This window comes from Dendropsophus ebraccatus, chromosome 2 (assembly GCF_027789765.1).
Source record: "Dendropsophus ebraccatus isolate aDenEbr1 chromosome 2, aDenEbr1.pat, whole genome shotgun sequence".
Classification (NCBI taxonomy): domain Eukaryota; kingdom Metazoa; phylum Chordata; class Amphibia; order Anura; family Hylidae; genus Dendropsophus; species Dendropsophus ebraccatus.
The window spans coordinates 31,740,938-31,759,463 of record NC_091455.1 but is presented as its reverse complement, the minus strand read 5'-3'; the positions used below and the strand labels follow the sequence as shown (position 1 = coordinate 31,759,463).

The window sequence follows — 18,526 nt, the reverse complement described above, 5'->3', positions numbered from 1 at the left end:
CGAGCTTAGGGCGCCTTTAATCAGATTTGACAGATTTTTGAAGCCAAAGCCAGGAATGGATTTGAAAAGAGGGGAAATCTGAGTCTTTCCTTCATGACCTGTTCTCTGTTCATTGTCTGTTCCTGGCTCTGGCTTCAAAAATCTGTCAAATTTTTCTGTGTAAAGGCACCCTTAGTTTTAGGTGAAAACCTATAGACTATAAGTAGACTATAAAACAATACCCACAGCATAAAACATGTTCATTTTCTGATGACGCATTCCCTTTCAGATATTTTACAGACTGACTTGTCCATTAACATACAAATATTGTGAGATTACCTGAATGATGTCAATGGAGGGCCCTCACTCTCAGTCAGTCCAATTTCTGCCAATAGGCTGCTCTTTAGCTGGGCTGCAAGATCATGCGCAGATGGCCCAGGCTTTGAGCTTTCCACGTCCTCCGCAGGTACATTTTCTTCTATAGTTTCCTTCTGTCGGTTCTGCATACTCATTACATTCTTCAGGTTAGCAGCGTAGGACATTTTGGTTGGCAGAACCTGCAAAACACACAAACATGCAAAAGAATCATTAATTGCTTTACATTCATTGTGTAACTCTAAATCCAGTAACAAGTGTGAAAACTGCATTTATTTCTGTCACAATTCTGACACTTTACTTGTAACCTCACCAGCATTCAAGCGTACTGCAGCAAAGAAAGGGAATAGGCGATATGTAGGGAAAAACTCAGAACAGTGTGGTTTCCCAGCACCCTTAAGAAAGACAGTGCTGGTGTGGAGGCCGACATCAATTACCTCAGATTACAAAAAGGTGAGGTCATCCCCTCTCATTACTATTAACAGGGGTTCACTGCTTAGACCAAGGTTGCTTATATTTAACCATATTGCTGTGATCCTTTCTGAGGCTGTTTAGAAATTAGACATGGCATTTCAGAAAGAAGGAGGGCATGTGAGTAGGTGTGTCCTTGGATTGGCCAGATAAGTAAAAGTAAGTCTACGTGTAAGCACTGCCGGCAAAGAGTCCATTCTCTGGTCTCCCCTTCTGAAACTGAGAATATGAGAAATACATATGCACCATGAAGGGGGCTCAAAAACAACAGCAGTGACTGCACTAAAGTCCCTTGTCGCCACTCTGAAGGGTTATTCTAACAAACCCGTGTAGGTTTCTAGATCGTTTTGAAAGTACAGATAGGCTTTATGCACATTCAAGTGAATCGGGCTGTGCTGCAATTGATACAGCGCTAAGTAGTGGAGCTATGTTGGTGACATGCTATGTTGGTGACTTAGGTAAGCCCTCAAAACACGTCTCAGCCTAAATGTAGGGAGAAAATCTTTTGTTTAGGAGAACATTACAGTTTTTCCATCCTAAAAAGTGTGGACCGATCAGAACAGATGGACAGAAAAACAAAGACATTCTAGGATACAGTGGACTTTATTTGTAGCACATTATGCAGAACGGTTTTGCAGAGATGAATGGGTGATGTGCAGCGATGGCTGGCACCTGTTCTGTCTTACCTCTAGGCAGTTTCTGTCTACTGTCACTTCTATTAAGCATTTTCCACTATTTGCTGAAGATGAATAGAGACCCTGACTTGGACGGCCAAACAAGTCTTCTTTCCGAGCATTAGGCTGTAAATAAAAGAGCTGGCATTAAACCAGGTGACATTCGGGAGTATTATGTGTGAGTTTATTATTCACAAGAAATTCAAAACTTTTGGTCCATGTATTTACATTAAAGTAGAGGAAATCATGTATATTTCAGATCACAAAGTTAAAAGAGTACAAACTCTAAAGTATCTGTCCATCGGTACAGAAGGCCACAGTTTAACTCAAGTGACTAAACAGATGTTACACAGGATACACTTACTACATGATTTACATGGCTTATCATGCAGAGTATATGAACTATGGAACATCAGACTGTAAAACAGATCAATTCTGTACACTTTAGCCAGTGACTAGGTGGTTAACTTATCACACTTAACATTTAAAGCTCTGAGATTTCAGAACAATGTTTAATACCTGTAAGAGATGTGGCTGGTCAGCTAAAGGAATAGCTTCTGCAAGCGGAACCTCAAAAGGATTTGGTGGGATACAACCGAGGAACGTCATTGAATCTGAACGGCGGAAAAAAGGGTGGTTCTGTCCGGTTTCCGCAGGCAGAGTGTCATCATCCTTGTCATTCAAAGTCGAACCTAAAACATACAACTTCATTATGAATAAATTCTGATGATTTGATTCAGTTAAACACGAATGGAACAGATGGCAAAACTAGTACTGTCACTAGTCTTTTCTGGAGTTTGTTATTGTTATACAGATGGTGAGCATGGATGTCGTCATACAGGACATATTCTCAATAACATCCGCAGAACCCACATTATAAAGTCATTTCAAAATTGCTTGAAATTGACATGGAAGTGCAGTGACTCATATACTAACTCTGATTGGTGTCATCATCATTTTCATGCTCCGAGTCTTCATTATCGAGACCAAGCTCAAGCAATTCTCTCGTCCTAGATTTAAAAAAAAAATAAATAAATTAAAAAAAAAAAAAAAAAAAGTCAGTGCTACAACCAATAATGCAATCTGCCTTCCTCTCACTCAGCATCTAGGGACTTCATTTGCTCAAAATATCAAAGCTATCCTAGTCACACAAGAAAGAAAGAATCATGAGCAAGTACTCAATGTACTTTTCCTTTTAAGAGCACATTGCATTATATTTTATTTGTTCGGGGAGCTGTATTTAGCTGTTCAGTAACTGTGCGGAGTGATATCTACCTCTTTCGCTCCATTTGTGGGGTGTCCAATGTCGTCTGCTGATTCATTGCTTTAATCCAGTAAATAAGAGCTTGAAAAACATAAGCCACGTGTTTCAGGGAACAAACATCCAGCACTGGGAGAACATCTGAATGTTCGTCATTATGGGAGCGCATCAGTGATAGTGCATAGTTTAGAAAGTCTCCACGTGCGGACATCCCTTGGCGAGCGCTGAGCAGGGTTGCTCTTCTAGAAATAAAGAATATGAAACATAAGCTACAAAAAGGAAACTCTACGACTCTTACATAAATTAAATATTTCTTGTTACACATCAGTTCTGAACAAGTCCTGCCAATCTAATGTTTTTGGCATACCCTTTGGATAACAACAATTTTGGAGCGCCATGTAGTCACTTTAACAAGTAAAACTGTAATTGTAATTTAAGTCTACATTACCTTCTACCCTCCAGTGTCCTTAAACTCGCTTCTTCACGTGCAGTCATCCTCTCCCTACGAGTTGGATTCTGAGATGCATGGAGAGGATGGTTCGGATGTCCAGGATCGCCAGCAGATGACAATGCAGACCCATAACGGAGCTGTGCTTCTGTAGAGTCCATGATGCTGACCATCCAGTTCCAGGTTGGAATAAGTTTTTCTTCTACATAGTTCTAAAAAGGTGAAAGTATGAGAGTTAATGGTTCTTATAAGCATTCAAGTATCAATAATTGCACACAATATCTGAGATTACTGGTGGACAGTAAAGTCAACTTTACCGATTGCTGCCAAGACATAAAATCATGGGAGACATCAAAAGTGGCATAAATTCTAAAGATGAAAACATAGGGTCCTTTTACACACACAAATTATGGCCATATTCACACACTGTATGACCATCTGTTTGACGCGGCTGGGTCAAACAACGGTCGATGTCAGATGTTTATTTTAATTGGAATGTGGGCACATAGGGTTTCTGTAGATTGAACGTGATGGACTCGTCTTTCTCAACCTTATTAATTATGTTACTATATTAATATTTATAGACGTACCTGCAAATTTACCGCATCTTGGTACGTCAGCTTTACAGCAGCAGGTATCTGTGAGTACACCAGGTGATTATACTTTGGGATTAAACCCATTAGGTCAGATATTTGCCGAATGACTATGCTGTATGCCCTTGCTAGGCTGCTTGCTGACGTTAAGTAGCTGCTAGAGTTGCTCGCTTCAAGGGCAGCTGCTGCACTGGAACTCATGTTCCCACTTCTTCGCAAGCTGGATGGTTCAATATAAATCAGTGCTCCAGAGCTGGCTGCAGAGTAAAAAAAAAAAAAAAAAAATTAAGATCAATACAGGATAATAAAACACACGGTATGGGTATGTGTGTATATATATAATTTATTTTTAACAGGAACACTTCCTAAAAGTTAACCAAATGTTACTAACACAATTCATATTGCATGGCTTCCATAATCATTGTTTCATTTCAACTTGCCTGCTGGAGTGGAGGTACTAGAAGGGGCTGCATTTGGGGCCCTCTGATTTTGTGTATTCCTCACAGCCCACTGCATGGAACGTGGAGCCTGTGCAGCACCATTGGCATGGGTGCTATTCGTCGATCTCTCTAAAGGCTCATCAATCATGAAAGTCTCCTGATCGAGGTCATCGCTCTGACTACTACTGCTGTCAGAATCACTGGAGTCATTGGACTGGGAGTCATCTTCAGAGAAGAAAGCTGGAACACTGCTCGCACCTGCATGTATACAACAATTACTACGCTGATTTGGACAATCAGAGAAAGTCTCATGGATGTAAACAATACCTGCTTCTGAACCAGCGGTTGCTGCGGTTACCACACTTCTGCGGCCGCTGGCATTGTCCTGGTTACTGTGATTGCTCTCACTGTCACTTTCAGTCTCTGCAGCTGCCAGAAGATCTAATTCCATGTCACTCCCTAAGGCACAAATATTGTATGACTGCTAAAGTACTTGGATTCATCACATCAGCATTGGACAGAGACTATACAGCATAAATTACCATCCTCGTCGTGTTCATCATGTTGTCCTTCAGCCTCTGCATTCTCCTCCCCATGTTCTTCCTGCTCATCATGATGATCTTCCTCACCAGCTACTCCCTCCACTACTTCCACCTGAAAAGAAATCAGAAGATTACCCACTGAAGAGGTCTGGCTGACTACATTAAAAACTTCTGCTTATAACTTTACCTGCTAAATATCAGACATTTTGAAATTTGAGATCAAATGACAATTAAATGGTTGTCTCAAAAAAATATGCCCCCTGCTATGAGCCAGAATTGAAGGAAATGGCCTTGTTTTACATGGATGGCAATTCATCTAAACAGCCACCATGTAATACTGTATTTTCCGGAGCAATAGACACTGAATGAGGAATTTCTTCCCTGCTAAAGAAAACCCAGAATCCGCTGATCTTGTGCGGTCCTCATTTTAAAAAATGTTTCAAAGAGGTAAAGGAGTAGTCCGCCATTTGAAAATCTGCCAGTCACTGCCGGGGGGGGGGGGGGGGGGGGGGGGGGGACAATATATCACAACTCTCCTCTCCCCTTGCTTCTTCAGCTCTCCAGGATCTTCTGCAGAGTCAACACCATGACACTGTTGATGGACAGCCCACACAGCCAGTTATTGAGTGACTGGGGCGAGACGCTGAAAACCTCCACCCAAAGTTGTGACATCATCACAACTCGAGAGGGGAAATGCCTTCCTATGGGGTCCCAGAGCCTGTGAACCAATGCTTCGCAGGCACTGGGAGAGCTAAGTAATGATTGATTGTTAGGTTATCTATGGCCGAACTTCTTTAACCCTATTATAATTAGCCACTGCTACACTGTAGAGCTGAGAACCATATCATACAGAAGGATTTCTATATCTATAATGAACATGATTATATATGTTGAGAAATCACCTCTTCTACATCTGCAGACACAATGTCGTCCTGCTCTTCATCTCTGCTTCTTACAGGCTGTGACTGACTGATCCTCCTTTGCTGCGGATTTCTAATGATGTACGACGACTGGGACTGATTGGAACTGGATGAAGTCAAATAGAAGACAGATGAAATCTTTAGACAACATATTGCAAAAATGCAAGCACACATATGTAAAACATTTTCCCCATAAGAGAAGGTGTATTCCCATCTTAACTAATATAGTTAAAGGACAACTCCGGCCAAAACATATTTTGTAATATGCTATTGCTTATGGAAAGTTATACAAATTCCTAATGTACCGTATTTTTCGGACTATAAGGCGCACCGGACTATAAGGCGCACCTCCAATTTTAGCCTGCTAAGCCATCTAGGTTCATATATAAGGCGCACCGGACTATAAGGCGCACCGGACTATAAGGCGCACCGCATTATAGTGTATAAGTTTGGCGGAGGAAGCACGGAGGAAACTGGAAGCCTCTCTCCCCTTTGCCCGGTCAAAGCAACATGGCACCGGAGTCCCTGCGGCTCCCCCTCCCTCCTGCTCATATGCCGGCGGCGGAGCGGTGTGGCAGACTGCTCCGTCACACACAGCATCAGCGGGGACACACAGGGAGCCCATGGCAGCCCGTACTCTTCCCTCATCTGACAGAGGTAACAATCGGAACAGCCTGCCTGCAAATACCGGCTCCCCCGGACCCTTGCCGGGCTTAGCCGCAGAGCCGCAGCATCAGTTCCCCTCTGCCTCCACTCGGCCTCCCCCTCCCCTTTGGAATGCAGACAGCTCCTCAGCACAGCAGCGCTCAGGCCCTCTTCTGCATCCATTTCTGCCTGCCTCCGCTCCTGTTAAGTCCTTGCCTGTAGAGCATCCCTGACACTCAGCTTACTACTGCTGGAGAGAGCGGGACACCTTGAGAGCAGGAGAGCGGGACAGCAGGACAGGCCTGCGGAGCCATGGGCCGGAAGTCCAGGTGAGGGAGCGCTGCGCTGTTCTGTGTGGCGGGGAGATGTGAGCTCGGCAGCCTATCTGCGCCATGGAGGCCGGAGCTATCCCGGTCCATATATAAGGCGCACTGGACTATAAGGCGCACTTACAATTTCTTAGAAAATCATAGTATTTTAAGTGCGCCTTATAGTCCGAAAAATACGGTACATTAATTATGGGAAATGCTCACATACTGCTATTTCCCTTGATTTAGTAGATCAGGCAGGGTTCAGATTCTGTAAAAAAAAAACGTGACGTCACAAATCAGTTGTAATTCCTATGGAGTGTCCAGCAGGGGGCGCTAAATGTAGAAATACATGGCACTTCATTGTCTACGGAAGTGCATGTAATGTCATGTAGTGTAATGTACACTAAGCTTTACTGATTGAATACATTGATGGAATACTTTCCTAAATGTATTCCATTAATACATTTGGAGGGCACCGAGCAGGGAGGGAGAGAGGTGCCTGTGCATCTAACCAACTCCCCCCTCGCTCCCTGCTCGGTGCTGTGGGACACACATACACACACTACTCCTCCCATCATGAGCAGATGATGGGGGAATACTACCAGGGCTATCACCCCCCCACCCCACATATACACTGTACTACTCCTCCCATCTCTAGCCAGACCACTGCTTTCAGAGCAGAGGGGGGTTTGTAGCCTAGATGAGTCAACAATTGGAGGAAAATAGCAGCATATCAGGAGGAGGCAGCAAGTTTGCTAAATGAATGCATGCTAGAAATGTGCATCCTAGGGTGCCTTTGCATTTGTGCTTGCAATTGCAATACATTGTTAAGGCAAAATTAAATAGTTTTCCAATGCATTGACTATACGACAAGCCATCTGTGTGTGTGGGGGGGGGGGGGGAAGACACCTGGTTTTTGTCTCAGAACAAATCACAGCTCATTTTTAAAGAGACAAAAGCTGAGCTGTGATTGGTTACTGACAGATCATTGTTTTAATATGCTTTTCCTAAACTTGTGAGCAGTGGAAAAAAAAACCCCTCATAAACCTGCATAGAGGGCACAGAGTATCCTAACTATAAAGCAAATGTGGGGAAAATGAAGCAGAGAAGGAACAAACAAAATCTTGTTTTATAGTCTTACTTGCTGGACTGATCAGATGACGGTCTTGGTGGAAGAGGTTCCACTGAGAAGAGCTCTTCACTTCCTTGCATGGCATCGATGCTTGTACTGGCCAGGGTAAATGGGGCTGTCGGCCTTGCAATTCCCATTCTCACAGGGACAATAAGTGACTCGGCAACATTACACAGCTCCTCCACTGCATAAGGAAGCAATGCCTGGAAAACTCTCTTACATTTGCCAATAGGTTGTGGTATAAAGTTGCTGGAAAACAAAAATAGATGCGGTTAAGAACAGACATCTCAAGAACCTAATGCATGTAGAACCAACTTAGTATACATAAAATCAAAGTAGAATACATACTTTTTCTTTTTAGAAGAAGCCATTTCAACACTGAGAATAACAAAGACCCGTGCCACAGAACGTAGAAAGCGCATTGTGACAGCTACTGCTTCCTCTCTGCGCCCTGGAGCATATTTATTCTGAAGTTCTTTCACAAGCGTTCCAAGCAATGTGTCCAAAAGCTTGACAGCCAGGGGGAGGAAAAAAAAGTACATGTTATAACTTTGAAGCGGTCACTTTCAATTCAGTAAGTATTTTAAGTCCTTTGTTTGATTACCATGCTTCTCAGGCTTGCTGCAAAATTTTTAAAGGGGTTATCCAGGCTTAGAAAGACATGTCCACTTTCCTCTACAAACAGCACTGCAGCCATTTGTTTTGGTTTTTCAGCTTTGTTCCATTGAAATGCTAAATTGTAATCCCACGCACACAATTTATTTTTTTTGCAAGATAGTAGCTATGTTTTTTCTAATCCTGAATAACCCCTTAATATATGCTAACAAAAACAAAATTAAACGTCACTGCAAATTAGCAAGCTGTGCAAATACAGACACTTACCAAGATGTCGGCTGTGCATTTGACAATAAGGCAGTGAGTGAAACAGTCCAGGCGGATGGTACCACTCTGCTGATTTAGATAAACTTGCTCCTCTGGGAGAAGGTGACCGATTCGGCTGCTTGCACTAAGACTTAAAAAAAAGGGATTGTATATTAATTAAAAACATCTATGCAATGAAACCTTGCCGTGTAACGTGTGTGATTTTATATGCCACTGCTACCTTCAACAACATTTCATCATTCGTGGCAGCTTCCATTTGAGATTGGGATGTTTAGTTGGGATAACACTAATGCTTTTTATAACAAAAAGTAAAAACACGCAAAAAAATAACTCACGGGTCCTTGTTTTCTTGAGAGCCAAACATGATCATGGATTTAAGTGCATTCCAGTCTTGTAAGACACGTTCTAGTGCAAGTTGTGCAAATCTCGGGGGCTCCAAATCATGATCTGGCATGTCAGAATCTGTCAGAAACATTTCATATTACCAGAAGGATAACAATCATGCCAACTGTACATTCAGGTATATTTTATATTGAAAGACAATCTTTTTATTCCAACGTTAAGAACACACCTTCAGGATTGGCTGCTTTGCGATTTCTGTCTTCACGAATACGGGGCGGTCTGTACTGGCAATGCTCAACTGTTTGCCTGGCAACAGTCTGCACCAAGAAGAGAAGTAGATGCTCCCCTCTAAAATAATAATGGACATCAACAGCTGAAGATGATGAAGATCATATCATGGGGGAGGGGGAATACAATACATTTAAAAGCAGCCATCAGTTTTGACAGCTGCATTTAAATGTATAATTAGCGGGCGCAGCAATCAGACCGTGCCAGCTATTAGCCACGATCCCGGGCTGCAGATCACGACCCCTCTCTGAACCCTCCCACCCGCATCAGGACGTAAATGTACTGACTGATGCAGGAGGGGGTTGAGTAAAGACCTCAGACAAACTCATTCCACCAAGAACATAAACATTACCTGCTGTTTGGCATGGTGACTAGATTAGTGATGGTCAGCAGTCTGTACAGGAGGTCAAGACGAGCAGACTTTTGACCAGCGATTAATGTTTTACATTTGCACTTCTCCCAGCAATCACAATAGGCAGTTGGTGAAGTTCTCTTTAGTCTACAAATAAGCAGGGGATAAAGTCAACACACACATAGGTGGCGATCCAGTCCTATAAAGAGAAGGCGAAAACAACAACTTACTTGCAGTCATGCCCTTTGTGGCAGACCCTAGCACATTCTGTACAACAGCAGAGAGATTCCAATAGGCCACATGTACGGCATTCAAAAATGTCCTGAGAAGAGAGGTCAAGTAAAAATTAGTTTCTAGGGTCATTGATAAAATGGTTCATGACAAGGAATTAAAAAAAAAACAAAAAAAAAAAAAAACTTATTAAATAAAAGATTTTACACTGACAGTGTTATGTACTGTAAAGAACGAAATTGGTTATGCCTAAATTAAAAGTTATCCCATATGTACAGGACAGGTGACAAGGAGTCCAACAACCAGGACCTTCACCATTCAGAAAAAGAGGATTTTTTACTCACCGTAAAATCTCTTTCTCGTAGTCTTCATTGGGGGACACAGATACCATGGGTATAGGCTGCTGCCACTAGGAGGCGCTGACACTAAGAGAAACAAAGAAAGTGACTCCTCCTGAGCAGGATATACCCGCCCACAGGCACTGAGCTAAACCAGTTTGTACAAGAGCAGTAGGAGAAGTCAAGAACAGGTAAAGTAGAAATAACACCAAAAACGGAGAAAACTACCATACCGAGGAAAAACCCCAAAAGAAAATGGGTGGGTGCTGTGTCCCCCAATGAAGACTACGAGAAAGAGATTTTACGGTGAGTAAAAAATCATCTTTTCTCGTGCGTCTTATTGGGGGACACAGATACCATGGGACGTCCAAAAGCAGTCCATGGGGTGGGAAAGATAACCGCTAGACAAGAGCGCTTGGCGAGAAGGCACAGAATAGCACCAACACAACCATCAACTAGGAAGAGAGCAAGGGATGATGCTGAATGCATGAGAGAAAACCCTGACAGGTCCGCGGCAAAGGAAAAAAAGAGTGTCTATTCCCTGGAGCAATGTGCTGCACAGCAGACAAGAGTGGGTTGTGTCCATCCTGGAAGCCAGCGACATGATGTAACATTGAGTCCAACAGAACTAGTAGGCTAGATGTGGGGGAAAAAAAAAAAAAAAAAAGCAGACGCCCAGCCAAGTGGGTGACCACAGGCAGCAGGGACTTACTCTGAGGTAAAACAGAATAAAAGGCAAATACAACCAAGACGGGAGAGACTGGAAAATGTTTCATGGCACATAGAGGTCTAAGGCGTCAAATAAAGGAGAGAGGACTGAGCGTCTCTCATAGAAGGTGCCACATGAGATGCAGGAGAAGCTGCGTCCTTGACTATGGAGCTGGCAAGAATGGCCAGGCTGGAAACTCCATAGGCCTAGGAGTACAGTCTTCACTGAGAAGACAAAACTTGAGCACAAGAGAAGCCATGGCCTATGATATGAGTTATCCCATCTGAGAAACACATGTTAATAAGAAGAATAAAGCTGTCCAAGCATAAAGCAGTCCAGGGAAGGAAGGAGCTGGAGGAAGGAAAAACCGCGATCAGAATCTTGAGTAAGTTGTCCTGGAAGGAGTACAGTAGTACCTGGTATCCCGCAGTGCCCAACAGAAAAGAGGAGCAGAGAAAAGCTGGTAAGCCGGGGAAAAAACAACTCCATGGGCTGTTAGAGCCTTAGAAAGGAGGTTGATCATATAAAACACTCTGCTCCAAGAAGCCTAGAGGTACTCGAGAGCCTGGAGTCCCAGAAGAAAACTGTGAAGGGAGGTCAAGGTAAGGCTGATGGGCATGGGAGTTGTCACAGGACAATGGGCACAACAGGTAATACATAGACTAGAGTCCATATGTAAACTAGATCCAGAAACCAACGCCTCAAAGGGTGAGCGGAGACGTTGCTTGGTAAGAGCAGAACAGCAAATGTAAGTCCTGCCAGAATGCGATAGGTTTGGAGACGATAAAAGGTAGGGCCAGACATGGGCCAGTGAACAACCCTGTTTCCAAGGAGAGGAAACCTTTAAGGGAATAAGTTCTCAAGGAATCCACATGGGAGACAAGATAAGGGAGGGGGACTGGGAGCCCCGTCTGGAGAGCATGGCCGGTCAACAAGAAGACCAAGGACAAGGAAGTCAAGCAGGAGTGCTCATAGAGGCCAGTGAGGGTCGGAAACCCACACCCGCCTGTCGGAAGAAGCAATTACGGAATAACAGTCGTCTGGAGGATACTTATACTAAATATTCCATCCTCCTGGAGGAGGGAAGGACTGCTTGAAGATCTTCTGACTGAGTGGTAAAAACCCAAACCCAGGATGGGGGGGTCATGCACAACAGTGTGCTACTCCAGAGCGTAAGAATAACTGTGTATGCGGGAGCACTGCAAAACCCTGAACTGAGAACAATGCTTCATAGTCCGTATGGCCAAGCAAGGACACCTGGAGAAGCTAGACCACGAAGAGACCATACACCTATGCTTAGGACGGTAGAGAAACCGTACAGGCAGTAAACAGGAAATCCTCACCCTGTGAGACTGCAGCTGCCTAAGAGAGAAGACTAAATACTTGCCATGTTGGCCATAGGCAGATGCAGAAGGAGAAGTCCTAAAGTAGCACTGTGATAGACATGTAGGCAATTGATGTCATACACACACCAGGGGTAAAAGAAACCCTTTACTGTTTTACCTGAGGAGCCGAGAGGCCTCACTTCACCCAGATCAAAGAGGGGACGGCCTAAGCAATACAAGCCATACTACTGGGGAACAGCCAGCGAGACAAATGCCAGAACATGGTAGTTATGCCCAGACCAAGGACAGAAGAACCACCCTGACAGTACCAGGATGAAAGTGACCGGATCTGTATGCTGCCGGCCACTCAGAGGACCAGAAAGAACCACCCTGTATGAGAGTCCAACAGTCCGGGGGCAGGTAAAATGAGGGGTCCTGTACCTTGTGTAGTGGGACACGTAGCAGGATGCTTGGGCTTTAGAGAGGATACAGCCCAAGAGGAATACAACAAGGTTACGCTGCCTGAGAGCAGGTAATGAGACTTGTTAGTGGAAACATATAGAAGACAACATGGTGTAGTAACAAGTTACCCTATGATGATCCCCTGAAGTGACAGGCACAGATCATGGAAGTCCTACGAGGATGAAAGGTAATATACAGGGTAACACGAGCAGAGTAGCTGCAAGCCGTAAGTAACAGAGGACCAGCATTCAAGAGATACAAATACCTGGACTGGAAGCAGGTAACGTGCCTGGTCAGACCTGTAAACAGAAGCCTACAGTGTGTGCTCTGGGAGCAGGGAAGAGAACAGGACTGTGTCCCTATGTAAATGAGGACTGGATACGAGAGCTGCCCAGCATCACCAGGATAGTGAGCAGACCTGAAGGTGGTGTATTACATCGTGTAACAGGTTACCACAATCTGCGCACACAGAACTACAGGTAATGTAGTTGGAGCTATATCGTGCAGCAGAGGGCAGAGCTCTGAATAACCTTGTACCACCACCTGGGAGGGGGTAACATGTCCAGTTCTATGTCCGTGACATCATGTAGTAAAGGTATCTATGTCATGAAGATGAGAGGCAGGTCTGAAGCACCGCCCGCTAATGGGTGATGTGAGTGACAGGACTGGAAGCTCTGAGTAACACCGGAACAACGACTGGCAATGGGTGATGAGTCTGGTCCCATAACCTGTCTGACAAACCATGTAGCCGACTGTTCTGTTGTGAGAGCCCAGGAACACAGCATAGTAATAGGTAATGTGTCTGGTTCCATGTCCTGCTTGCGACACCATTTAGCAAAGGATTCTGCCTCGAGAATACATTAGTCCCCTTAGGAACGGTAATGTGTCTGGTCTCATGTCCTGCTTGTGAAACCATGTAGCAGAGTGTTCTGCTCAAAGATCGTTTGTCAGCGAGTAACATGTCTGGTTCCATGTACTTACCGTGACACTGTGTAGCAGAGGGTTCTGCTCAGAGCACAGATACACTGTCTGGAAACAGGTAACGTGTCTGGTTCCGTGTACTTACCGTGACACCGTGTAGCAGAGGGTTCTGCTCAGAGCACATACACCACCCTGATAACGTGTAACGTGTCTGGGTTTATGTACTCCTCGTGACACTGTGTAGCAGAGGGTTCTGCTCAGAGCACAGATACACTGTTTGGAAACAGGTAACGTGTCTGGTTCCGTGTCCTGCTCGTGACACCAGGTAGCAGAGGGTTCTGCTCAGAGCACAGATACACCACCTAGATAGCGGGTAACGTGTCTGGTTCCATGTACTTCTCGTGACACCATGTAGCAGAGGGTTCTGCTCAGAGCACTGATACGCCGCCTGGATAGCGGGTAACGTGTCTGGTTCCATGTACTTCTCGTGACACCATGTAGCAGAGGGTTCTCAGAGTACAGATACACCGCCTGGATAGAGGGTAACGTGTCTGGTTCCATGAACTTCTCGTGACACCATGTAGCAGAGGGTTCTGCTCAGAGCACAGTAAACTCTGTCTAGTAGCAAGTAACGTGTCTGGTGCAGTGTCCTACTTGTGACACCATGGAGCAGAAGGATCTGAGGGCACAGAAACACTGTATGGTGATGGGGAATGTGTCTGTGCGTATGTGGTTGAAGGGGAACCAGAGTGTCTGTATATAAGTATTAATGTAATCTTATATATATATAAAATCTGACACAGAGGGGTCAACCAGCACCAAAAATGCTGGATCTGCAGACCAAGGGTTGCTGGAACATTATATGGAACATTGGCCATAATAAAACATGATGCAAGCCATTCTCATATATGTAATGGTGTAATAACCACTTCCACCAGTAGGTGGCAGGAGAGGTGCATCAAGTGTCCCAAGCTGCTGGAATAGAAGGGCAGTGTGTGTGGTAGCTCCATCAGGAGACCGCACACACACACACACATACACATGGCAGGGGGAGGGGGAAGCAGCATCCCTCAGTGCAGGCTCTGGAGAGAGCCAAAAGGGGGGATGCCACGGTCCGCGCTGCACCCGAAAAGGGGCGGGGCCTACCGGGAGGGGGCGGAGCATCTTACTGTGAAGGCTCCACATAGAGCCACAGGTAAGATTAAGGTGGGATGCTGCGGCCCACCCGACTCCCGAAGGGGGCGGGGCCTACCGGGAGGGGGCGGAGCATTCCAGTGCAGGCTCCACAGTTGAAAAAAGGCGCAATTCTCCGGGCCGTGCGGCACCCGGAAGGGGCGGGGCCTATAGAAGGCGGGGCATCCTCAGAGCAGGCTCCAGTGAGAGCCAAACATAAGTAGAAACGAGGCGGGCCGCGCAGCGGCCGAAAGGGGGCGGGGCATATCGGGAGGGGGCGGAGGTAGCCCTGTGTGTACTCTGGAGAGCCACAATATAGGGAAAAAAGGGCGGGATGCCGCGGCACCCGGTAAGGGGCGGGGCTTAGGGAAAAGGGGCGGAGCATCCTTTAGTATGGTCTCTAGAGCCACATGAAAGGAAAAGTGCGGGAAGCTGCGTAGCACCCAGTCAGGGGAGGAACATCCCTCACAGTGCGCCCCATGGCACCCAGAGAGAGACACTAATAAGAATAAAATGGTGGAGAGGGCTGGCCTGCTACCGACTGAGGGGAGAGGAGTATCTGCCTGGGGAGGGCTGCAAGTGACTGGAGAGGGAGAGCTGCCTATGTGGAGTAAAATGGTGGCCTGGGAGGGAGGGCAGGGGGAATATACTCACCATATAGGAGCACATACTCACCATTGTCGTCTTCAGCCGGTGGGTGCCTCACCTTAACGCGCCAAGCTTTGGGGGGCGAGGCGGGAAGGGGCTGTGCGGATACAGAGTCCGCAGAAAGGCGACCAGATAGACTGATCTGGGGCCCTGGTGTCACGTTGCCGGCCGGTGGCGACCGAGGGGTCACAGCCCATTTACATTTATGGTCTGTTCCCTGGTCGCATAGTGGGGGGATCAGGGTGAGTTTTAGATAACCCACCGTGCCCAAGAATCCATAGAACCTAGAAGGAAAAAGAAAAACCAACTAACTAAACATAAAGGAAGAAACTGGTCTGGAGAACCCAGACCTGTGTCTGCCTCCTACTGACACTAAGCTAAACTGGTTTAGCTCAGTGCCTGTGGGCGGGTATATCCTGCTCAGGAGGAGTCACTTTCTTTGTTTCTCTTAGTGTCAGCGCCTCCTAGTGGCAGCAGCCTATACCCATGGTATCTGTGTCCCCCAATAAGACGCACGAGAAAGTCCACACTGCCTATGCCGACTGTCATTCTATTCACATGGAGACAACAGACTCACGTTCTTGACATCAAGAAAGAAAGCAAATGAGCTAGCTATGTGATTATTTTAGGATAACCCCTTTAAGCCAGGGCTACACCAACTTTTTGTAGTGCTACAAGATTGATTTTAACTATTCAGATATGGATGTTGATCACAAGAAAGCAAAGAGCTTAATGTGGACTATGGGCTCCAGCTGTTAAAATCCATCTTGTGGAGCTAAAAAAAAAAAAAAAAAAAAAAAAAAAAGGCATAGTGTAGCCCTATCCTTAAACACTAGAAACGTGTTCTTACCTGATTGATGTGCTCGGCTCCAGTCCACGTAAAGCTACACGTGTCATTACAACAAAGAACATACAGGGGAGAATCATCTGCATTGGTTCCAGGTGGGCAAATCATGGCTTTAAAAACATCCTCTTCTTTCTCATTTGCTTTTGCGTCGGCTAAAACAGGAATTAAATAAGCGCATATCAGCTGAAGTACTTTAAATGTGACGCGTATCGCACCTCAATACAATCAGACACCCCTTTACAAACCTTTGGCAATTTTCTGTGCCGTTTCCAGAATTGTTATAGCAGCCGGATAAGCTCTTCCACTAACAGCAGACATAAAGGGAGTCATACCCCTGGCATCCCTAAGGAAAACAAAAAATGGAACAGCCATCCTAATAAGAAAATTACGGGTTTACATGATTAAGATTCCCTGAGGTTCTAAGAGGTTTATTTTTTCACATTTTTATTTCATAATGAATAGTTTTCCTTATGGACTTTCTGCATCAATTCTTCACAGATTTAAAGTGTCACTGTCTTTTTTGTTTGTTTTTTTGTTTGCAGAAAATCAATAGTAAAGGTGATTTTAAGAAACTTAGCATATTTGCCTAATAAACTCAATTGCAATTACCTGCTTTCAAAAAGACTTTCCCTAGGACCCCCCCCCCCTTCTCTCTCACATTCACTGCTCATCATCAGGAAATCTCATCTCTTTTTACATCAGTCGAGCCCTGTCTAACCTATGGAGGGGGAGGAGGGAGGAGGAAGACTAGTCACCAGCAGAGAACAAAGGATTACACAGTGGGACCTGTGTTAAAGCCGGTACTCAGAGGTCAGAGCGGTCAGTGCTGACTTCAGAGGAGATAGCCCGGTGATTTGGCTGTAAATTAACTCTTTGTTGTTCTGTTTTGGTGCTCCATCTCCCTCCATCCCTCCCCATAGGAGAATCATGGAGCCGGGGGGTTGGGGGGGGGAGTTTCAAACTGTTTTTCTATGATAAAAATGCATTTTTTGGCTAATAAACCCAATTACAAAGTTTCTTAAAATTGCCTGGACTATTGATTTCTGCAAAAAAAAATTAAACGGCAAACTTTAAAGATTTCTGCCAAACTTTGCTAGTTACAAAAAGAGGATTTTTGTACTCACCGTAAAATCCCTTTCTTGTGGCTTCATTGGGGGACACAGCACCTGTGGGTATAGGCTACTGCCACTAGGAGGCGACACTAGACAGAAGAAGAAGTGACTCCGCCTGGCAGGCTATACCCCTCCTACAGACACCAGGCTAACTCAGTTTAGTCACAAGCAGTAGGAAAAGTAAAGAAAACAACCTCAAAATAATAGGGTGGGAGCTGTGTCCCCCAATGAAGCCACAAGAAAGGGATTTTACGGTGAGTACAAAAATCCTCTTTTCTTGTGCCTGTCATTGGGGGACACAGCACCTGTGGGACGTACAAAAGCAGTCCCAGAGGGTGGGGAAATCAGATGACAATCCCCATGCGGCCTGCCTAACACACGGCAGCCTGCAGAACCTTGTGGCCCAGACTGGCGTCAGAGGAAGCCAGGATATGGACCTGATAAAACTTTGTAAAAATGTGAACTGAAGATCAGGTGGCGGCCTTGCAGACCTGGGACACCGAGGCCTGATGGCGAACCGCCCAAGAGGCCCCCACAGCCCGAGCAGAAAAAAGCGGTGACCCGCACCGCCACGAACACGGTAGGCTTCTGCGATGGCCGTCCTGATCCAACGCCTAATGGTGGTCTTGGAGGCAGCCAGCCCCTTGCGCGGACCCGACGAGACCACGAACAGGAAATCCGAGTGGCGGGAAGGAAGCAGTGACTGACAAGTAGATCCGTATGGCCCGGACAAGGTCCAAACAATGCAGGAACCGTTCCCTAGGATGGGAGGTCGCAGGGCAAAAAGAGGGGAGAAAGATGTCCTCATTAAGGTGGAATGCAGACACGACCTTCGGCAGGAAGGAAGGAGGAGGGCGAAGCACAACCTTGTCCTTGTGACGGACCAGATAAGGGGAGCGACAAGAGAGCGCTGCCAGTTCAGACAACCTACGGATGGACGTAAACGCCACCAAGAATGCAACCTTCCAAGAAAGGAAACAAAGAGACACCTCCCGTAGAGGCTCAAAGGGAGGACCTTGCAGAACCTCGAGGACTAAATTAAGGTCCCAGGGCTCTACAGGCTGTTGAAAAGGGGGGGGCCAAATGGACCACCCCCTGAGAAAAG

The 18,526-nt window shown here is 45.6% G+C and overlaps 1 protein-coding gene across 1 annotated transcript in view; it reads right to left on the bottom strand.

Annotated features, from left to right (window-relative positions):
* Window positions 1–18,526, bottom strand: part of UBR5 (ubiquitin protein ligase E3 component n-recognin 5) — a 72,663-nt gene that overhangs the window by 6,842 nt on the left and 47,295 nt on the right. Inside the window, exons 26-45 of the mRNA XM_069957279.1 lie at window positions 16,555–16,652; window positions 16,313–16,461; window positions 9,886–9,977; window positions 9,656–9,802; window positions 9,245–9,363; window positions 9,009–9,135; window positions 8,674–8,803; window positions 8,140–8,300; window positions 7,801–8,040; window positions 5,686–5,809; window positions 4,784–4,895; window positions 4,569–4,700; window positions 4,242–4,499; window positions 3,799–4,058; window positions 3,209–3,420; window positions 2,775–3,002; window positions 2,436–2,509; window positions 2,019–2,191; window positions 1,512–1,625; window positions 319–536 (exon numbers count right to left, since the gene is read on the bottom strand). Coding sequence (XP_069813380.1) covers window positions 319–536; window positions 1,512–1,625; window positions 2,019–2,191; window positions 2,436–2,509; window positions 2,775–3,002; window positions 3,209–3,420; window positions 3,799–4,058; window positions 4,242–4,499; window positions 4,569–4,700; window positions 4,784–4,895; window positions 5,686–5,809; window positions 7,801–8,040; window positions 8,140–8,300; window positions 8,674–8,803; window positions 9,009–9,135; window positions 9,245–9,363; window positions 9,656–9,802; window positions 9,886–9,977; window positions 16,313–16,461; window positions 16,555–16,652 — 3,168 coding nt within the window. The remainder of the gene's footprint in view (window positions 1–318; window positions 537–1,511; window positions 1,626–2,018; window positions 2,192–2,435; window positions 2,510–2,774; window positions 3,003–3,208; window positions 3,421–3,798; window positions 4,059–4,241; window positions 4,500–4,568; window positions 4,701–4,783; window positions 4,896–5,685; window positions 5,810–7,800; window positions 8,041–8,139; window positions 8,301–8,673; window positions 8,804–9,008; window positions 9,136–9,244; window positions 9,364–9,655; window positions 9,803–9,885; window positions 9,978–16,312; window positions 16,462–16,554; window positions 16,653–18,526) is intronic.